The sequence below is a fragment of the Gekko japonicus genome, unplaced genomic scaffold, assembly GCF_001447785.1.
Source record: "Gekko japonicus isolate JY-2015 unplaced genomic scaffold, Gekko_japonicus_V1.1 scaffold2112, whole genome shotgun sequence".
Classification (NCBI taxonomy): domain Eukaryota; kingdom Metazoa; phylum Chordata; class Lepidosauria; order Squamata; family Gekkonidae; genus Gekko; species Gekko japonicus.
Window position 1 is genome coordinate 19,555 of NW_015169846.1, and position 20,312 is coordinate 39,866.

Consider the following 20,312-nt stretch of genomic DNA (forward strand, 5'->3'; position numbering starts at 1 on the left):
GCCAAATTGCTCGCTCATGACTTTAATGCCAGTAGCTCACAAGGCAGGATTTTTGCTCACAAGACTCCACAGCTTAGAGGGAACAATTGGTTATGGGATCTCACATTATAAACCTATTACTGATTTTTCTAACACAATGGCAAGAAAGCTCTGTAAAACAGTATATTTTAGATTGTTCTTAGTACGTGGAAGGGAATAGAAATAGAAACTATTAAAAGCTTGGAAATAAATAATTTCTTTAAAAAAAAACACTTTTTTATTATTTTATCCTTATACATAACTATAATTTCTGTTCTGTAACTTCTCTCCGCAAGGGCAATAGACCAAGGAGGAGGAAGAAGGACAGGCACTTCAAGTTCTGTGAGAAAAAAGGAGCATTTCCTCTGTTCTGTTCAGCTTCAAACATTGTCACCAAAACTATTATAAAGCTCAACAGCGGAAGATATATAACATCCAGTTTGGCTGTACAAGAGGAAAACACACCATTAACGTGATATTTACACTGTGTTTTCTCTGATCACATCACATCATCTGCTCATCTGTTTTGGAAAAAAAAGTTGCACTAACAGAAAAGGCCAAGTTCAGCATTAAGAAGGACCTCTGGGTTAACTCCCTGAAAGACAATTTAGGGTTTGCGTAACCTTCTGAGAAGAGAAAGAGAAGATGACTGGATATGAAACTGAGAAATCAGAGGGGTACCATCGTGTGAATTCACATATAAAAAAGGATGAGGAAAGTAATGGAAGCATCAGTGTATACCCAAGCAGACACAAAACAGTCAGTTTGAAACCTCCATTTGGTAAGTAAAACATAGGCAGGACTTCTGTCTCCACCTGGTGTCAGGGAAGTTAACAATTTGTGGCTAGGGTGACCTAGAAATGCCAAACTATGATGATTTATGCTTTCATTCCACCCTTCCTCAGGGAAGCCCTGGGTGTTTCCCATTTTGGGGTATACATGTAATCACACACACACACACCGGTTGTTTCAGTCTTCTTACCTGTATTAATTTTTTAGCATCTGTGGATTTTCAGTGGAAAACACATTTTGGGGTTGTAACCTTTTTTTGACCAGTTCAATTGGGAAGTGATTTTTCAGGGCCTGTGCCCCTCATAGATGGCATCCTTCCTGTCAAATGGCAGCTAAGGGAAACATGCCTGAGTTATATAGCCAATCACATTTCTGGGAGGCAGAGCCAGGCTCAGGGTGGTGTTTGGCAATGTAAGGAAGACTGTGGCAGAGTGGGCCTTAAGGCTTGCATTTGTCAATCCCACAATTCATTATTTGTGTTAATTACAAATGATCACAGTAACACACACAGCAAAGAATATACATGGAGGGCTAACAAGAATAAAGGAAATGTATTAAATTAGTTTTTAAAATAGTGATATACTACTTCTCTTCTAAGGTTTGAGAGCACTTCCAGTACTATATCTCTCTTTCTCCCTGTCACTTTCACTTAATTACTTCAGTAGTGTCTGTGTGTGCCTTAGGGATGCATTTGGTCTCTTTCATCTGTACCACAACCCTGTGAGGTAAGTTAGGTAACTGGCCCGAGGTCACCCAATAAATTTTCTAGCTTTATTAGGCTGTAATCCTAAAGGCACATTCCTGGGAGAAAGCTCTGTATAATAACATGAGACTTACTTCCAAGTAGATCTGCTTGGATTGCTCTTTAGGGTATGAATTTGGGTCTTTCCAATATAACCCTAATACACTAGGCGCACTGTGCGGAGATGAATAGTTCCAGTCACTTGAAGGGCATTTGACAAAGGAATCATGGGAGGTGGTACATCCACTCAGCCCAGTTTTCTAGTTTCAATTGAAATTGCTTCTGTTAATTTCCCATTAATTAAAATCTTTGCTTGTTGGTTCGAGTATATTCCGTGCATCCAGCTCCAGAATGCAGGACCACAGCCCATGTTTTGTAAAACATTCAATAAGAAAGTCCATATTAATATGACATTAATATGGCTTTAAGCTAAACAGCAGTTCTGAATTTATGTCCAGGTCAAGCATGATGGAGTTCAGAGGGTGGGCCAGACGAACTGGCCCAGCAAGAGCTCTGTGCTGTCAGCAGGGCTGGCTCATCCACTAGGCAAACTAGGCATTAGCCTAGAGCGCTGAGCCCTGGATGGGGGTGCCGAACTGTCCCCCCCCCAAGAAAAAGCCAGCATGCGCCCACTGCAGCACACGTTGAGGAACTCCTCTTGCAGGAGGGCGGCCTCCGCCCCACCGCCACGCTGCCGCCCCACCAAGGCCAGGGACTCCTGGGACCGTCCCGGTTTGGGATCGAATTTCCTTTCCCCTCAGGATTCCCAAAGCCAGAGTCGGGCTGCGCTCTCTCTTGTGGGCAGGCAGGCGGCCCCTCCCTCCCCCCCGCCAAGCTCCAGGCGTGCCTTGCGGCACACGTTGAGGAACTCCTCTTGCAGGAGGGCGGCCTCCGCCCCACCGCCACGCTGCCGCCCCACCAAGGCCAGGGACTCCTGGGACATTCCCAGTTTGGGGTTGAATTTCCTTTCACCTCCACCTTCCCAAAGCCGGAGCTGGGCTGCGCGCTCTCTCGCGGGTGGGTGGGCAGGCGGGCGGTCCCTCCCTCCCTCCCTCCGCCAAGTTCCAGGCGCACCTGGCCAGCTTATGTAAGCAGCTGCAGGCGAGCGTGAGCGCCCAGCACAGAGAAAGGCGGCTCTCGCACGTGACTCGGCCGGCTGTGGCGGTTGCAGGGATCAGCTGGGCGGCTGGCTCACGAGGGGCAGCCATGAGCCAGCGTGCTGCTTCCCTTGGCTTGGGGAAGCAGAAACGGGGCTGTGGGGGCAGCCATGTGAGCCCCCCTGCATCGCTGGGCACCTTCCCCATGCTTTCAGGGCCGAAGCCACTGCAATTACCCTCTCCCCGCATCCACCCCATGTGCACTGCCCCTGCTCTTTCCTTCCCTTCCCTTCCCTTCTCTCCTGGGCGCAGAACGAAAGAACTCAGGCTTTGCGGAAAACAAGTCACTTGGGCCCCCCTCCCGCCCTGTCCTTTAAAAAAAAGTTAAATGCAGACTCGCAGCATGTCACTAGGCGGGCAGCAGCAGGGCAGGGCGGCCTGGCCCAGCAGGGTGAGGAGGGCCAGCAGGGCGAAGTTCCGGGGGTAGGAGAGGGTGGGTAAGGAGGCGGTCGGCTGGGAGGTCTCCAGGCCCCACCGGGAGGTTGGCATCTGCGGTGAGGGGGCGCCACAAGGCAGCCTCGCCTAGGGTGCAGAAACACCTCGAGCCAGCCCTGGCTGTCAGAAAGCTTTGGTTCAGCATATGTAATGTCCAGTCAGAAATCTTACCCCAGCAGGAAAGGAGACTGAGCCGTCAGAAGCAGGAGTTTAGCATCTTGGACAGATTGTTCAGAACAGCGTCTTCTGGTTACTTGACAGACCTGCCTAGAACCACACTGATGCCTGGGAAACATTAACAGGGTTTCCCCCCCCCCCCTCTCTCTACAGGTTTGCATTTTTGTGTCAAACGCACGCCAGCTTTTTACGTAGCGTCTGTGAGTGTGATACTTAATCTCATTCTGATCATTACCATCCTCAGTTTATCAGGTGAGTGAAGAGCCCCACTGATCCCATAAAGACATAAGAGAAGCCAATGTTGGATCAGGCCAACGGCCCATCCAGTCCAACACTCTGTGTCACACAGTAGCCAAAAATACCAGGTGCCATCAGGAGGTCCAGCAGTGGGACCAGGACACACTGTTGCTCCCCCCCCCCCAAGCACCAAGAATACAGAGCACCACTTGCCCCAGACTGAGAGTTCCTACCTATACCTTGTGCTTAATAGCCACTGATGGACCTCTTCTCCATATATTTATCCAGGGTTGCCACTTTCTGGAAAGTCAGGAAAATGGAAATTGGTCAGGGAAAGTCAGGGAAATTGGTCTGAAGTCATGGAAAATCAGGGAAATTGTGATTAAAATATATTCAAGCAGTGGATTTTTGACCTGCTGCTGCAAGAGCATGTTCTTGTGGCAACTGGAATAGAGAAGTAGCAGAATACAAGTAGAACTTAATGATGCCCTTTCCCAACCATTTTAGATAGAACGTTTATATAATTTTTAGTGTACCTTTAAAACAATAACAGAAATGTCATGTCATTTGTTAGCATTCAGAGTTTACTTGAATTGAAATTTGTATCTTGGTGTAATTTTTGGTGCAATTGCAAAACAGTTAATGTTGAAAGAAGCTGATATTAAAATCTCTTTGACAAATATTTTTGCAGTTGAGACTTGTATAGTTGTAGAGTGGAACCTTACCTTGCATTAATGCAATACGACCAGTGTCCCCTCTAAGCTGAGTTAGTGTGAGCTACCTCACAGTTTTTTAGCCTCTGGCTTACACATTCTTGTCTTAGCTCAGGAAGGATGGCTCCCGAGCAAACTAATTCATGCAGCAGCCAAATCGCTCGCTCACAACTTTCATGCCAGTAGCTCACAAAGTAGAATTTTTGCTCACAGTACTCCACAGCTTAGAGGGAGCATTGACCTATTCATTTTTTAACTTGTGGTTATATTTGAATGGTGGTCAGGGAAATTGACAAATGTTGGTCTGGGAAAGCCAGGGAAATTGAAAAATAAAATTTTAGTGGCAACCCTGTTATCCAAATTCCCTTTTGAAGCAGTGCATGCTTGTAGCCGCCACCCCCTCCTGCGGCAGTGAATTCCATGTGTTAATCACTCTTTGGGTGAAGAAGTACGTCCTTTTATCCGTTCTAACCCGACCGCTCAGCAATTTCATTGAGTGCCCACGAGTTCTTGTATTGTGAGAAAGGGAGAAAGGTACCTCTTTCTCTACCTGCTCTTTCCCATGCATAATCTTGTAAACCTCTATCGTGTCACCCCTCAGTCATCGTTTTTCCAAGCCATGATGCTGTTTTCTGTTTGATTATATGACAGGAAGCAATGCCTATGAACCAGACATTGCTGTTTAGTCTTCTTTGTGTTCCCTTTATTTGCTCAGAGGCACAAGCATCTTTTGTATGCACTTAAAAGTAGTAGAAGAAGAAGAGATTGGATTTATACCCCGCCCTTCACTTGTAGTCTCAGAGCGGCTTACAAACTCCTCTCCCTCCCCCTCCCCACAACAGACACCCTGTGAGGTGGGTGGGGCTGAGAGAACTCTGACACAAACTGCTCTTTTTCAAGGACAGCTGTGCCAGAGCTTGTGACTGACCCAAGGTCACATCAGCAGGTGCAAGTGGAGGAGTGGGGAATCAAACCCGGTTCTCCCAGATTAGAGTCCGCACACTTAACCACTACACCAAACTGGCTCTCCAACACCAAACTGGCCAATGAGCCCGTATGGGTGGTCTAAGCTAGTGCTTCTGAATCTGTCACATGAACACATGAGTCAGACCTTTGGCCCATCTAGGCCAGTATTCTCTATTCAGACTGGCAGAGGCTCTCCAGAGTCTCAGACAGACATCTTTCCCATCACCTACTGCCCGGTTCTTAACCGGAGATGCTGGGGATTGAACCTGGGGCCTTCTGCATGCCAAAGCAGATGCTCTGCCACTGAGCCCCTCCCTGTTCGATCTTACAGCCCACCAGTTGTTCTGTCAAAGATCCTGACACAATGACAGAAACAAAAATCTCATTTTCCCCCGAGAAGGATATTTATATGTTTACAGGCATTCTGTTGTTACTACCAGCATGGCCAAAGGTCACAGATGGATAATCCGTGGCAGGCAGGGTTGGGAGAAGACGGCAGATCACACTTGCCCCTAGGGACTGGGGGAGAGCAAATTCTTAGTAACTGTTCTGAAAACCCTGCATCCCACCTAGACTGCTTCTGTATTCCACAAGTGGTGCTCGCACTACTGGTTGAGAACTGCTGCTCTAAGCAGAGTAGGTTAAAATATCTTAGGCCACGAACTGCTTTGAAAAGCAATATGGAAGTAAGACAGCAGCCTGAGTCTTGTGGAAACTTTAGTCAAAACTGTTGATCACAACCCCCTCCCCGAAACCCTAACCACATCACCACATCCTTCCACAGTATCAAGATTCTGAAACAAATTAGAACTCTCTGTGATCTTCAGACCAAATGTGAAATTCACTGACAGAGGATGTTGTGATGGCCACAGGTATAAACAGCTTTAAAAGGGAATTAGATAGATTCATGAAGGATAGGTCTATGAATGGTTACTAGCCTTGGCAACTGAGAGGAACTCCACATTCAGAGGCACTAAGCCTCTGAATCCCAGAGCCAGGAGTCAACATCAGGGGAAGGCCTCAGCCTCTATGCCCTGTTGTTAGTCTTCCAGAGGAACTGGTTGGCCACTCTGTGAGACAGGATGCTGGACTAGATGGATCCTTGGTCTGATCCAGCAGGACTCTTCTTATGTTCTTATGTTCAAGCACCTGCATTCACAGAAGGCCACCACTGGTTTAAATATGCACAGTAAATCTTCTCAAATGTTCTACTCTTCAAGGGGGTACCCCTCTGTCTCCCAATGAATGGTTTACAAAGTGGGTTGGTTTGCAGAGCAGTCCCTTTCTATCTGTACAGCATTTCAATGTCCAGAGACTGATCGGCTATTCAAGAGCAGAGGTAGCATCCTACCTTCACATTTCTTTGAGAAATCTGAAATTCTGATTAGACAAGGTATACATCTGTCTGATTGCAGCTAAAATTGCAATAACTACGGTAGGACTAGTATCTTTATTTAATTCAGTTGTACCCCACCTTTTCCCCAATAGGGACCCAAAGTTGCTTACACTGATTTCCTCTCCTCCATTTTATCCTCACAACAATCCTGTGAGGTAGGTTAGTCTGAGAGAATGTGACTGGTCCAAGGTCACCCAGTTAAACTTCCATGGCACATGGGGATTTGAACCCGGGTCTCCCAGATACTAGTCTGCCATGCTAACCACTACACCACACCGACTCCCATTAGAGTAACTTACCTTCTGAAATGCTTATTTCCAGTGGGAGCAAGGGGACCATCTCCAGCCCTTCCTACTTGCCCAGTAGTCTCCTGTCCAAATGGCTGGGTTGGATACCAAGAAAAATGCTACTATTTTGCAAAAGCTGCAGGAAACTGGATGTCTAGCAAGAAACACTGTTCTTCTCTCAATGCTTCTTTGGCTGTGGTTGATTCTCAAGAAGAGATGGTGAGCCTTTATTTATTTAAGAATACAGTGAATACAAATGGAAGCTTACAGATTCTGCACAGAATACATAAGCACCTGGTGTGTATGTATGTGTGTGTGGGGGGGATTATACAGCTTCAGTCACCCAAATTATAATTCTAACATTTGTATGTAATTTTGGGTTTCAGAGATGAAATCCTGAAACTATTCATGCGGCTTTATTGTGACAGCACAATACTGCCTAGATGCCAGTGATCTGTAGCCTCTCCAAAGCTGATGCTCATCTGGAAGAGCATCCAAGCTGTGCATGATCTGTGGCTCTGGCAGAACATCCAGTTGTGCCACCACTCAGCTGTCCTGGCTAGTAGGTGGGAGGCAAGTCCCAGTAACCACAGAGTCTGACAGCACTTGTTCTAAGGTCACAGTCCAGGGGACCAGTAACACAATCAAAGGCCAGGTCCAAGGCCAGGTGGCATATTCCAAAAGCAGAGTCAAAAGCAGTCTGAGAGTCAGGTAATGAGAATAGATACAAAGTAGGTCAGGCAACTAGTGGGGTAGTCAGCAAGACTACAGAGAAATGGATCCCACACTGGCTGCAGCCTGATATAGAGAGTTTCCGTACAGGTGTCGCTGGTTCCCATGTTAGGCTCTTCCTTGCAAACTGACTCAGCTCCTCTACTTATGAGGAGTACTTGGGGCCACGTCCTGTGATGACTTCCAGCATTTCCTTAGCAGAGGGAAGCCAGGTGCACACTTCTGTGTCTGGTCCATGTCTCAGTCCTTGCCCTTTGCCACCTCTGCTCTTCGGGTGCTTTGGGAAGCCGTGGCCGGTTTGGTCACAGGCAGGTCCATGCATGATGGGGCCTCCATGCCCAAGGGCCCTGCTGGCTCAGGGGGTGGTATTGATGCTGGCTCAGGTCCCTTTGGGAAGACCCTGAGGTGAGATCCCAGCCTCACAGGAAGGGTCTGCCAAGGCAGAGCTTGGGGATGGGTTGTCCTCATCCTCTCCTGCTACACTAGGGTGCTCCATGGCATTAGCTGAGCATGAGGTTCGGGGGGGGCGGGGGGGGCTGGTAGAAACAGTGTTTTTCTTTCAGCATATAATACACCCTGAGTGTAAATGCTGACCCTGGGAGCAGCAATGCACAAAGACCTCCAATTTAGCACAGCATATGTTTACATCCAAGCACCTGGCAGGAGAAGCACAGTGTCGCCAGTTTTAGAGATCCATAAGTTTCAGAAAACTCTGATCTCCTTTAGGAGATGCAGTTTCACAACTGAGTGCTACATTTTGTGAGAGTGAGACATTAAGAAGTCCCCTGCTGCTGAGGCACAGCCCCCTGGTCCCCCTGGTGGCCTACCAGGTGCTTCCAGGAAGCCCATGAACAGGCCGGACGAAGAAACCAGACCCCCCCCCTCACCTTCCATTTTGTTTTTGTTGTCCCAACATCACTGTATTGAAACTGACAAATTCCATTTAGCTATCATGAGTTACTATTCAAAATTATACACACAATTGATCAGGAATTTGTCCTTTTTGGGGGAAAGCAAATAAGAGGCACCACAGTATCAGGATCATGACTTTGCTCTTAGGAATGCAAGACAGGGTCTGGCCTTTCTCATGCTGTTGAGTTGCAGCTGACTCTTGGCAACCCCGTCCACAGGGTGTTCCAGGGAGCAGAGGAGCAGAGGTGGTTTGTCATTCCATTCCTCTGCATAGCAGCCAGTGCTCCCTCTAAGCTGTGGAGTCTTGTGAGCAAAAATTCCACTCTGTGAGCTGCCGGCATTAAAGTTGTGAGCGAGCAATTTGGCTGCTACATAAATGAATTTGCTGTGGAACCATCCTTCCTGAGCTAAGACAAAAATGTGTGAGCCGGAGGCTAAAAAACTGTGAGCTAGCTCACACCAACTCAGCTGAGAGGTGACACTTTGTCTTTCTTGGTGACTTTTCATCCAAGTACTAACCATGGCCAACCTTGCTTTGCTTCTGAGCTCCAACAAGCTCTGGCTAAGTTGGGCTATGGAGGCAGCTCAAATTGGCACAAAATCTGATTCAGTTCAAGAAACCGCCTCCCCTGCACAGCTGTAAAAACCAAGTTCTGACCATGCCCTGCATAAATTATTTCATTGGTTAAATTGACTCCTTATTGGGGGAACAGCCCTATTTGATCTTGCTTCTCCATCAGGTATTTCCAGACACAGACGTTGGGGGGGGGGGGTCTTGACAATTCATCATAACAACGACAGATAATTTTTATTATCCGGCTTGGAAACATTCTGAATCTTTCCATATTGATAAAGCATTGTAGATGATCTATATGTGCTTTATTTAATTTCTGTACAGAACCAAATGGGACATACCCAGAGTGGGATCGGTAATGCATGCATGCTTTTCTTTTTAGAGAGCCAGTTTGGTGTAGTGGTTAAGTGTGTGGACTCTAATCTGGGAGAACCAGGTTTGATTCCCCACTCCTTCCCTTGCACCTGGCTGGATGACCTTGGGCAAGCTGTAGTTCTGATAAGAGCTGCTCTTGAAAAAGCAGTTTCTGTCAAGAGCTCTCTCTGCCCCCCCACCTACCTCACAGGGTGTCTGTTGTGGGGAGGGGAAGGGAAAGGAGTTTGTAAGCCGCTCTGAGATACATTTGGGTAGTGAAGGGCGGGGTATAAATCCCTCTTCTTCTTCTTCTCAGGATTTTATGATGCGCTACAAAGGTTTTTCAGACCACTGGATTGGCCTCCAAAGAAATTTAAATCAGCCCTGGGAATGGACCAATGGTAGTATTTTCAACGGCTGGTGAGTCTCTCTTCTCTATGTGTCAAGCAGGCCAAACTCAGACACCAGAAGTTCAGCAGTACTGGCTGTGGAATAGTTAAGGCCATCCAGAACACCACTGAGTTTGCAGTCTTATAAGGAGCATGGTGGCATATGAACTTGGAGAACTGAACAGCATTCAAAAACATTAAGAGATCAGTAGGTGGGGTTCCTTCAGCGTATCCCAAAGGGGCAGTATTGGCTAGAAGTTTGTAACTTGGCAATGGACTTTTGTCTGTGCCCCCACCACCTCTCACTTCTTCACTTCCTTGACTAGTTCTTCTGTGTATGAGAGACTGTCTGCAGGGTGTGCACAGTTTGAAATTCCCAGTTTATAAGTCAACCTGACTTTTAGTATTTGTTGCTCATGGCAGCCATTTTCTGATTGGCCCTATCTCCCACGACAGCCATGTTGTGATGTCCTTTCTCCAAATTCTATGCTGTAGGGTCGTGATCACATGAAGGCAGCCAACTAGAGACGGGGGTGCTGAGAACTTTGAAGGTGTGATTGCCAGACAAGCTTGCTTTGACAGAACTGTTTGCTTAGATGCAAGTTGATCCTTCCCTTTGGATCACTGCAGTAATGCTTTTCAACTCATAACTCAAATGCCTTGTCAAGTGGCTTTGTGCCTGTGCAGTAGTTGTTTGTGCTACAGGGTCAGGCCTTCCCCTGTGTTGCCTTCCAGCAGTGTAACCAGTCAGTGGAAGGAGCTATGCAAGTCACTTATTCTAAGAATTTCAAAGACCAACTCATGGACCTGTGGTCACTCCCTAAGGCATTTCCATCACTAGAACCAGGGGTCATTTCGTAGAAAAAGAGGTGCAGGAGCTCATTAGCATAACCTATTAGCATAACTTATTTGCATAGGCCACACCCCCTGACATCACCCAAAGTGTGTCAGAAGGCAACACCCACCGCTCAGGCTCTACTGGACTGTTTTGGATTGCTAGCTATTGGGGGGGGGGGAGAATGTGCAGATCTGTCCTTGCAGAGGAGGGAGAGCTTGTACCTGAATAAAACTTGGTCTTAAAGGTGCCACTGGACTGTTTTGGACTGGGAGGCCGGGGGGAGGGGGGTGGGCTCTGCGGCTTGCCTGGCTGCTTCTTGCTCTGACTGAGGGCTGCTGGGAGCAGGGGGTGGGGCTTGTTGCATGTGCTCGCCCCATGGGCTCTTTACTGCCGGAGCTCCGCTCCTGTGTGCTCCTGCAGGAAATGACCCCTGACTAGAACTTGTACCCTCACCTCCACCCCCACTGCTGAAATGCTGCTGTTGGGGGGGGGGGTCAGGCGACTCCCTTGGATGGCATGAGAAGGGTGAATTAGGGGTCTGCAGCTGAGGAAGGGTGAAAATTGCTCCACCTTTCCTTGGCAGAAATTTACAACTCCATGTGCTTCCACTTCAGGTTTGAAATTCCTGGAGGAGAAAACTGTGGAACTATGAACCAACAAGGTATTGCCAGCTCCCACTGCTCAGGAGAAGAACCTTGGATCTGCAGTAAACCACTTGTGAAGTAACAAAGGGTGGCACATCCGGCGCATGTGCATCTAATCTCTAAGAAAAATATTTGTGGAAGTGTTTATAATATACCAGACCCCTGTTTCGTCTTCACCTAAGCAGGGTGTGGGGGTAGGTGTCTAGAGGTCTTCCGCTATAGGAGGAGACCTGTTGTCCCCCACGTGTGGGTGGTTTTCATGGTCCTTCTGCTGTGGGAAACTAGACATTCTGGGACATGGGGGACCTGTAACAATATTGTGTCAATCACTAGAAGACAAAATAGCTCCCCAGTGTCAAAACTGCTAATGTTTTGGGACTGGTCGAGGATTCCTACAGGGACTTTAAGGTAAAGGTTTCCCTTGCTCGAAAGCCAGTCGAATCCGACTCTAGGGTTGCGGTGCTCATCTCCGTTTCAAAGCCGAAGAGCCAGCGCTGTCCGAAGATATTTCCGTGGTCATGTGGCTGGCATGACTAAACACCAAGGCGCACGGAACACTGTTACCTCCCACTGAAGTGGTACTAATTTCTTGCTTTCGAACTGTTAGGAAGAGCAAAATTGCAATATTTCCTAATGACCCAGAAAAATGTCATAGAAGAAGAATGGATCATTTGTTCTGCATCAGAAACCATAAGAGGGCTATAATTCATGTGCCTGTGTGCACATACATAATATACAAAGTCCATGTACCTAGTGATGATTCAATTATGCATTCTTCTTTTTTGAAAAGATTACTAATTGAATTATATGAACTCACTGTATACTCACCACTCACGCTGTTTTCTACTTGAATCCAACACTCGATCCCTTTGCTATCTTATGCTTCATCTAAAAGAAGCGTTATTTTGAGGGTACAAGCTGGTTTTGCAGGTGGCAGCGCAGCATTCAGCATTACACTAGGCAGAGTTTTACTAGGAGGCCACTCCTCCCTCTTGGTGGGAAATATAAGATTTGGAGAGGAGGGAGTCAGCAAAGAGTGAATTGGGAGCCACATGTGTGGACCCACGTGCAGTAGTCATTCCATGAAGTCCTTGAAAATGCCCCTCAAGCACTGCTGGACTTGGACGATTGCAAAAATGTCACTTACGACCAAAGCTGAATGATGCCACCTTGTGTGTATATAACACGCCATCAAGTCACAGTGGATTTACAGCCACCCCAGTAAGGGGCTTTCAAGGCAAGGGAGGTTTTCCATTGCCTTCCTCAGCAGAGTCTTCCTTGATAGTATCCCTTCCAAGTACTGACCTTGGTTAACTTTTGAGATCTGATGAGGTCAGGCTATACCATGCTGCCTTCTCTCCTGATACCAGCTTACATCCCTGTAATTTTGGTGTAGTGGTTAGGAGTGCGGACTCTAATCTGGGAGAACCGGGTTTGATTCCCCACTCCTCCACTTGCACCTGCTGTTCCCTCAAGAGCTGTTCTCTCAGCCTCACCTACCTCAGAGGGTGTCTGTTGTGGGGAGGGGAAGGGAATTATATGGGATTTTATGCACTGTTTTCTGCATTGTATGACCTATGGTCAACACAGTAAATTACTACTACTACTACTGATAGGTTTCATCTAGGATTGGCCTCCCCCTCACCCCCATTTCCCCCCTTTCCTTCTTATCAGATGGTTATATATTGCCCCTCCATATGATTTTACACCATCTTTTAGCTGTATAGTAGTAGTATTTTATTGAACATATTGTATTTATTGTAATTATTTAATTGTTAGTATACGTATTGTAATTATTATAATGTAATAGACTGTATGTTCCATAAATTGTTGTACCCTCTCTGAGCCGGTTTTGGGGAGAGTGGGTTATAAATCTAATAAAATAAAATAAATAAAATAAAATAAACTATGTAATCTTATGTAATCAGATCCCTTTAATGGATAATGTTATGCCAACTCCTCCAGGAAATTCCTGGAGACCCAATCCAAGTTATCTACCAAGGAATTGGGTGGTTGTGGCTGTGCGTAAGTTCTATACCCGTCTATACAGAGGTCAGATGGTCGAAGGGGAACGCTTGCTATATCCCAGGAAGTGAGACAACACACTAGGATTAAGAATAAATGTTGTCTTTACTAGAAGTTTCTGCAGTCATACAAAATCAGAATCACACACACAGTTATACAAGCTCCTTAGTTACAATAGTACATCAGAACAATTACAGCATAGAAAATAACAAAAGCATCAAAATGGGGATGACACAATGGGGCACGGCTATACTCATCTGAGGTCCAGCTGAGGAAGAACTCCCCTCCTTGGAACGCTGGGCAGCCGAAAGCAGCAGCTTGTGAACTCCAAGGCACACAGGTAGGACCAGCCAAACCACGTGTGAGCTCTCTGGGTCGCGACTCCCGGAGAACTTAAGTAGTAGAGTCACTTGTAGCACCTTAGTGCACTGCTATGGGAAGGGTGGGTTAACCAGAGAGACAAAGGAGAGTTTCTCCTTAAATAAACTCTTTTTGGGGCATGGGCTATCCAGCCATAAACTATCAAACCCGTCCTCTAAACTATCACTACTGGATGAAGAGGGGGTGACGAGGGGATGACGAAGGGGATGACGCTCTCCTAAGGGGTGGTGGCAATATGTAGATCCTACTCCTACATCAAAGGTGCCTTTTGGCAAGGTGTGAATCTTCCGTTCCCATGGACACCTCTTGATTTGCAGATCTGGTTCCTGCTCCAAAGCCATAAACGCTATTGTCTTTAGATCTCCAAACCAGATTAAGGGAGTAGGGTCACTTGCTCTTTCCATTCCAAGAATGCCGGGGTTCGCTGGGGATTTTCCACAGCTCTCCAAGTGGGTGCAATGGCGCGGTGTCTTCTCCATCCCAAAGAGTCATGGGATACATTCCAGGGACGCACATGGTCCGTATGTGCAACGGCAGGCCCAGGCCAGCCTATTTCTAGGCAAGCTGGAAGTGAAACGACATCATGCCAGGCAGGTGCAAAAGAGTGTCCAAGTCCATGCGTTGGTGACCCTAGGTGGTGTGGTCTGGGACAGAGTCCGGGTCCATGACAGGCAACATCAGCAGAAAAGGAAGGCAGGCAGGCAGACACGTCATCGATGCCAGGGTGTTGTCATCCAGACAGAGGCATCCGGGCTTCCACATGGCCTTCCTGTCTAAATCTAACTAGCGTTGGAGGACGGATTTCTCTTTATTGAAAAAGAAAAACAACAAAACCTGTCCTATACTTACCAAACAATGCCAAATCAATCCCATGAATAAGGCAGCCTCCACAGATCCCTGAGTAAACAACCCCATCGTCTCCCTATGCGGAGGCGGTTCATAGGGTTCATTGAGGCCAGCAGCAATAAATACACAGTAGCAGCTTCCACGCAGCCGCGTGTAGTGTCGGCGTTTGGGCGAAAGAGGGCTCCCCGTACCGTGCCAGTCCTGGCAGGGGAGGGGGGGGCTCTCTCTCTCTGGTGGGGGCATAGTCATGCGTATGCAAATCGTCTCCCCCCTTTGTTTCCCAAAGCACCTTGGGACTCGCAGATCCCATGACAAACACAATCATTAAAACAGACTAAGCCGGTGAGTGCACTCCTAGGCGCACTATAGTCATTTTTGGGAGGTTCTATCCAAGATAAAACTACGGTCGCGTGTTCTTGCAGGTGCACCATGATCGTGAACACAGTCTAGCGGCAGCACGTCCTTGGTTCGCTCCCCATCGGCCATTCCTACTGAATGGACCAAACCATTGCACAAGGGGACCGAACTCGTGCGCTGTGCAGTGCAGAGCCATGGGTTCCCTGGTTGGTCCACAGGCCCGGCGAACTCCGCCCCGAGGTCTAGGCCCCCCTCCAGCCAGAGGACGAGTGAAGCCTCCGCTGCGACCCGACCTCAACGGACCACCAGCTCCAAACACCCGAGGGTCCCTTCAGGGACTCTCACCCATTCCCAGTCAAAAATAGAAAGGTACAAACAAAAGGACTCCCCCCTTTGGGCCGGTGCCAGTGGCACAATCCTAGGCTCCATTCGGTTGCATGGGGATTTCCTTATAAGGAAGGATCGGCCGCCGGCCGTGTCCGAGGTCGTTCGTGCGCTCGGACCGCGTAGCGTATGCAGATTAGCAACACGCTATGCCTCCTGGGCCCAATCGAAATCATTGAGAAAACAACTCTAAATAGGCAAAACAATCGCAATAAATTCGGAAAAGCATAGCAAGAAACAACACAGAATTGGGCTGTCGGCTGGCAAGCAGACCGACAAACGAACTCTCCGTCGCTATGATTTGCATAGCAGGCGGTGCGATTAGGTACAGTGGATGAGGCCAGCACCGATCAAGCTCGGGCTCAGGTTCGACTCGAAGTCAGGCCACGCCAAGGCTCCTCCCTCACCAAGGGGCAAGGGGCTGCACACCTCGGCGCAGGCTGAATTCGCCAAACCTATAAGTTAGCCATGGAACCCAGCGCATGATAGACAACTGGGTGGCAAACTTCTCAGTCTCACCACTATACACGCCCGAGTTCGGAGCACCCCTGGGGTGGTCCCACAAAACTGGTTGAAAGAAAAGATTGGAATTTGGAACAAAAGAAAAATCCTCCGAATTGAAAGAAAAATCTTTTGAACGGGAGCCGCTTGTTGTATCTAAGCAGCTCACACAATAGAGGGGGGGGCAGCAGGAGGAGCGGTGCAGACACTCCTTCAGCCGGTAAGAAATAGAGAGGTCCCAATGGTGGAACCGAAAAGATTTCGCAGGGTGGCGAGGTAGTTTCCGGTCATCTTCTTCTTCGTGCAGCACAAAGGCTGCTGGGGCTCAGCCTGTATAAAGGCTGGCCCTTTTATTCCAAACTGCAAAGTGCGGCGGTAGTGGCGATGGACGGGTTCCCTCTCAGCAGCACCTGTGAGCAGACAGGAAGACAAAACAAAAGGGGGGAGGGGGGTAAAGGAAGCGGGGGGGAAGGGAAGGAAGGGGCTAGGTTTGGACGAGGGGGTTCTGAATTTTGGTAGGTCTCCTGTGTGGGCTTCCTACCAATTCACAGAGCCCAACCAAGCGGACAAAAGGTCCGTCCCTGTGTAGTGGCTGTGTAGGAGACTGACACCGAATTTGTGGCCATTCTCAAATTTTGACGGCTCAACTCAAGCGGGATGTGCTCTAGGCGCTTGAGGGGCAGGCATGTATGTGCCTTCGAGTTTGTTGTGCACATTGCTGTGCTTTTGTGCTCAACCTCCTGGCGGGAGTTTGGCAGGCCCGTGTGTCGTTGACAGCGGCCTCTAGTGGCGGGGCTTCGGCCTTTGCACTCGTGGCAATCAAGCAGTTCAGCAACGTGCAAACTTAAAGACATATCCCTGCACATCACATGTTCAAATACATTCAAGAGTCAGCGTTTCCCTTAACACCCACATGCATGACGGTCCTTATGCAGAGTAGTAATATTTGTAACATTCGTGGAACAAAACCATCCTTTTTCCTCCCTCTGGAGAGTGCTTGCGAACAGAAGCTAGGGAATGTAGTTCCTGTCGGTCCACAGAGTTGTGTCCCGAAATAAAACAGACTATTGAAAGAATAGCCATGGCCTTAAAATGAGTCGGCCAGGTCTTGGGGCAGAGAGGTTGTCCTGGTGGGGATGTCAGGGTAGAGACTCGCGTCTGCCCAGCGCCTTCTTCCTATTCTCAGATGCTAACTTTCTCTCTTTCCTTTTAGGTGCTGCCAGCGAGCTCTCCCTCTCCATCTCTCCCCCTCTCGCTCTCCCCGTGAGAAGAGAAATTTTTGAAGGGTGTCGCTGCGTGCTATACCCGATGTCTTGTGTAAAGGGAATTAAAGCAGGGAAGGCAAAGTATCACTGATCTTCCACTGAGCACAGGGAGGACGGCAATGTTAGAACTCCAGCTGCCAGCCGAGCCGCGTGGCTCAAACTAGCTTGCCGCATCCATTGTGCCAGTGGGGTCAGTGGGAGGGATTGGAAGGGAGCGGGGGCGGGCCGGGCATGTCTTCCGCCGGGCATAGGCAGCGTGCTACCTATGTCACCGGGCCCTCCTCCGTAGAGGAGTCCTCAGACATGTACCCACAGTCACCTCCCTCGTCCTGTCCAATAACAATAGCTATAAAGCCATTTTTAGCAGTCGCCATTCTTGCACCATCCGTTGTTGGCGGGTTGAGCTGATTTAGATCATTCTCACACACCCCTTTGACACTGTCCCGACCAAAGGGCGGGGCAGGTGTCACATCAAGGCAGGACATGAAAGAACCTTCCAGTCCACGGAATGGGGCTTGCTTGGGTCCGCCACTCACCACCGGGGTGATGGGAGTCGAAGGCGGCGGCGGCACGGTCGGCAGTGGGGGAGGCCGAGGGAGGCCGTCATCCGGCGTCTGGTATCCAGGCGGATGGTACACCGGGTGTTGCGGTTGGGATGGGGCAACAACGGTCGGGTCTCCCTTCCACTCCTTCAACTGCGAGGCGTGGAAAAACTTGTGCCAAATCTTTCCTTTGTGGCGGCTCTTAATCGAGAGCTTGTAAACCACCGGGCTTACCCTTTCAATAATGGTGGACGGACCAGCCCACTTTCCCATGAGGGCGTGTGGTTTTTTGGAAAAGTAGCGATAGAGGACCTGTTGTCCCGGTTGCCATAGGCGGGCATATCGTACCCATCCGAGTCTCTTGTCCATGGCAAGAGTGCTCCTACCAATGGCTCGGGCCACCTGTTGGTGCACGGTTGAAAGTTCTTTTTGGAGCTGGATGATCCATTCATCCGTAACTGCACGTGCCTCCTGCTCCTGAGGAAGGCTCGTGTCCATCCAAAAGGCTTCCGGCATTCTCATACGTCTCCCCGTCATAACGTGATGAGGGGTGTACCCATGAGATGCTAGAGTTCCCCTAATGACCATCAAAATGAGCGGCAATTTCTCATCCCAATCCTTCCCCGTGGATTTAACCACCTTGGCTAATGCCTCCTTCAGGGTCCTGTTCATCCTCTCGACAGTTCCGGCGGCCTGTGGCCTTCCAGCGATGTGGAAGCGCTGGGTGATGCCGAGAGCCTGACAAAGGTGCTGTGTGACAGCGCCCGTGAAGTGGGAACCTAAACCCGAATCGATCACCTTCGGGATTCCCCATACGGAGAACAGGCGGTTCAACAGAAGTCTAGCCGTGGTGTGGGCATCATTGGACTTGCAGGGAAATGCCTCAACCCATTTCGAGAAGGGGTCCACTATGGTCAAACAATACTTGTGACCGTGGCGAGTCGTGGGGAGGGGACCAATGAAGTCAATTTGGATGCGGGCCCAGGGTCCCTCCACCCGCTGATGCTGGATGGGTGCCTTGGGTCCGGTGGGGTCGGCATTGACAGAAGCGCATGCTAAACAGTTGTCTACCCATTGGGCAACATCGTTCCTGACGCCTGGCCACCAACCTGTGTCGCGAACGCGCGCGAGCGTCAAATCTTTCCCTCTGTGCCCCTGCTCGTGGACATATTGGATCAAGTCTCCCCGGACCGAAACGGGTACAACCCAATGGCGGTTATGTGAGGAGTCGATCGCCCAAACCACACCTTCCAGTTCCTCGATTTTAAACTTCCCAGTGGAATCCTTGCCCTTAGAGAGCAAGTCCAGCACGTCAGAATCATCCTTCTGCAGCGCTCCCAAATCCATTAGGACAGGAGGGAGGGGTGCGCGGGTGTCTTCTGTCGCTCGCTTGCTGCGGGTGATCACAGCAAAGATGGGCAAGTTCGGGGCAGGGTCTGGAGGGGAGGGGGTGTCTTTGTCGAGATCAGGTTTAGGAGATGTGGGTCCCAGGTCTCCCAGGGCGGCTTCCTTAGCCAATCGATCAGCGAAATCATTCCAGTAGGCCGTCGCTGAACCAGCCTTCTGGTGCCCCTTCACATGAGTGATTTGGGTGGGGGCAGTCCTGTCATGGAGGATGCGAGCCACCTCTTTCCAGAGGGCAGAGTGTGCTACTGGCTTTCCCTCCGCATTCTTCCATTGACGTTTTTCCCAGTGTTGGAGCCAAATAGTTGCTGCTTTGGCAGTCCAATCAGAATCGGTGTAGATAGCAAGTGGGCGATCTAGGGGCTCAAGAGCCAGCACGGCCCGCAGCGCAGCGACCTCAGCCGCTTGGCTGGAGTGGGGGCGGACGGGGGCTTGCAGCTGGTAGCCGTCCTGCACTCTCACGGCACCGTATCCCGTACGGGGGTGGCCATTTAAATGGAAGCTGGACCCATCGCAGAACCAACATGCAAAACCTTGCAGTTCGGCTTCCTCGAGGGGGACACCCCATACTGCCGGCCAAGGATCGTGATCCACCGTAGGTAACGGGCATTCGTGCTCCTCTCCCGTGGCAAGAAGGCCATGGGGAGCGAGGGGTTCGGAGTGCTCCCGTTTATACTCGACACCTCTGTTCACCAGCGCTAGCGTCCATTGTGCAATCCTAGCATTCGACACTTGTCCATCCTGAATCCTACCCGATAGGATGTATTTAAGGGGAGTGTGCGTCGTCTGTACCACCACCCGGGATCCTCCTATAATGAATTCCCAGTGCGACAGCGCCCACACGAGAGCAAGGCAGCTCTTCTCACAAGGATTAAAACGTTGCTCAACCGGGGACAGCGTCCGGGAGGCATAGGCAATAACTCTTTGAGTACCGGTTTGGAATTGGGTCAGAGTGGCTCCGATGCCAACCTCCGAATGTGCTAGTTGCACATAGAATGGCTTGTGCGGGTCCGGGTGCGCCAGGGCGGGGGCGGAAGCCAGGCTCTGCTTGAGCACAGCAAAAGCCTTCTGTTCCTCAGGACCCCAGTGCCACGGGGCGTCTTTCTTCAGGAGGGCATAGAGCGGTCTCGCCTTCTCCGCGAACGCCTCTATGAAATCCCTGGAGAAGTTAAACGTCCCTAACAGAGCTCGCAACGATGCCACATCGTTCGGGGCAGGTAGGCGGGAAATCGCTTCCATCCTTT

The 20,312-nt window shown here is 49.4% G+C and overlaps 1 protein-coding gene across 1 annotated transcript; it reads left to right on the top strand.

Moving 5' to 3' along the window:
• The first annotated feature begins 540 nt into the window (after positions 1-540).
• LOC107115599 (C-type lectin domain family 2 member B-like) lies at positions 541-11,773 on the top strand. Its single transcript, XM_015417340.1, has 5 exons — positions 541-799; positions 3,475-3,573; positions 6,955-7,139; positions 9,809-9,912; positions 11,334-11,773. The coding sequence occupies exons 1-5, from the start codon at positions 664-666 to the stop codon at positions 11,443-11,445; spliced, it is 636 nt and encodes a 211-aa protein (XP_015272826.1). The 5' UTR covers positions 541-663; the 3' UTR covers positions 11,446-11,773.
• The last annotated feature ends 8,539 nt before the right edge of the window (positions 11,774-20,312 follow it).

Excerpts from the sequence above, each read along its gene's own strand:
- LOC107115599 (XM_015417340.1), top strand. The coding sequence starts at position 664 with ATGACTGGATATGAAACTGAGAAATCAGAGGGGTACCATCGTGTGAAT. Across the intron at positions 3,574-6,954 it reads TACCATCCTCAGTTTATCAG|TGGGAGCAAGGGGACCATCT; the intron begins GTGAGTGAAGAG and ends GCTTATTTCCAG. Across the intron at positions 9,913-11,333 it reads GGTAGTATTTTCAACGGCTG|GTTTGAAATTCCTGGAGGAG; the intron begins GTGAGTCTCTCT and ends CTTCCACTTCAG.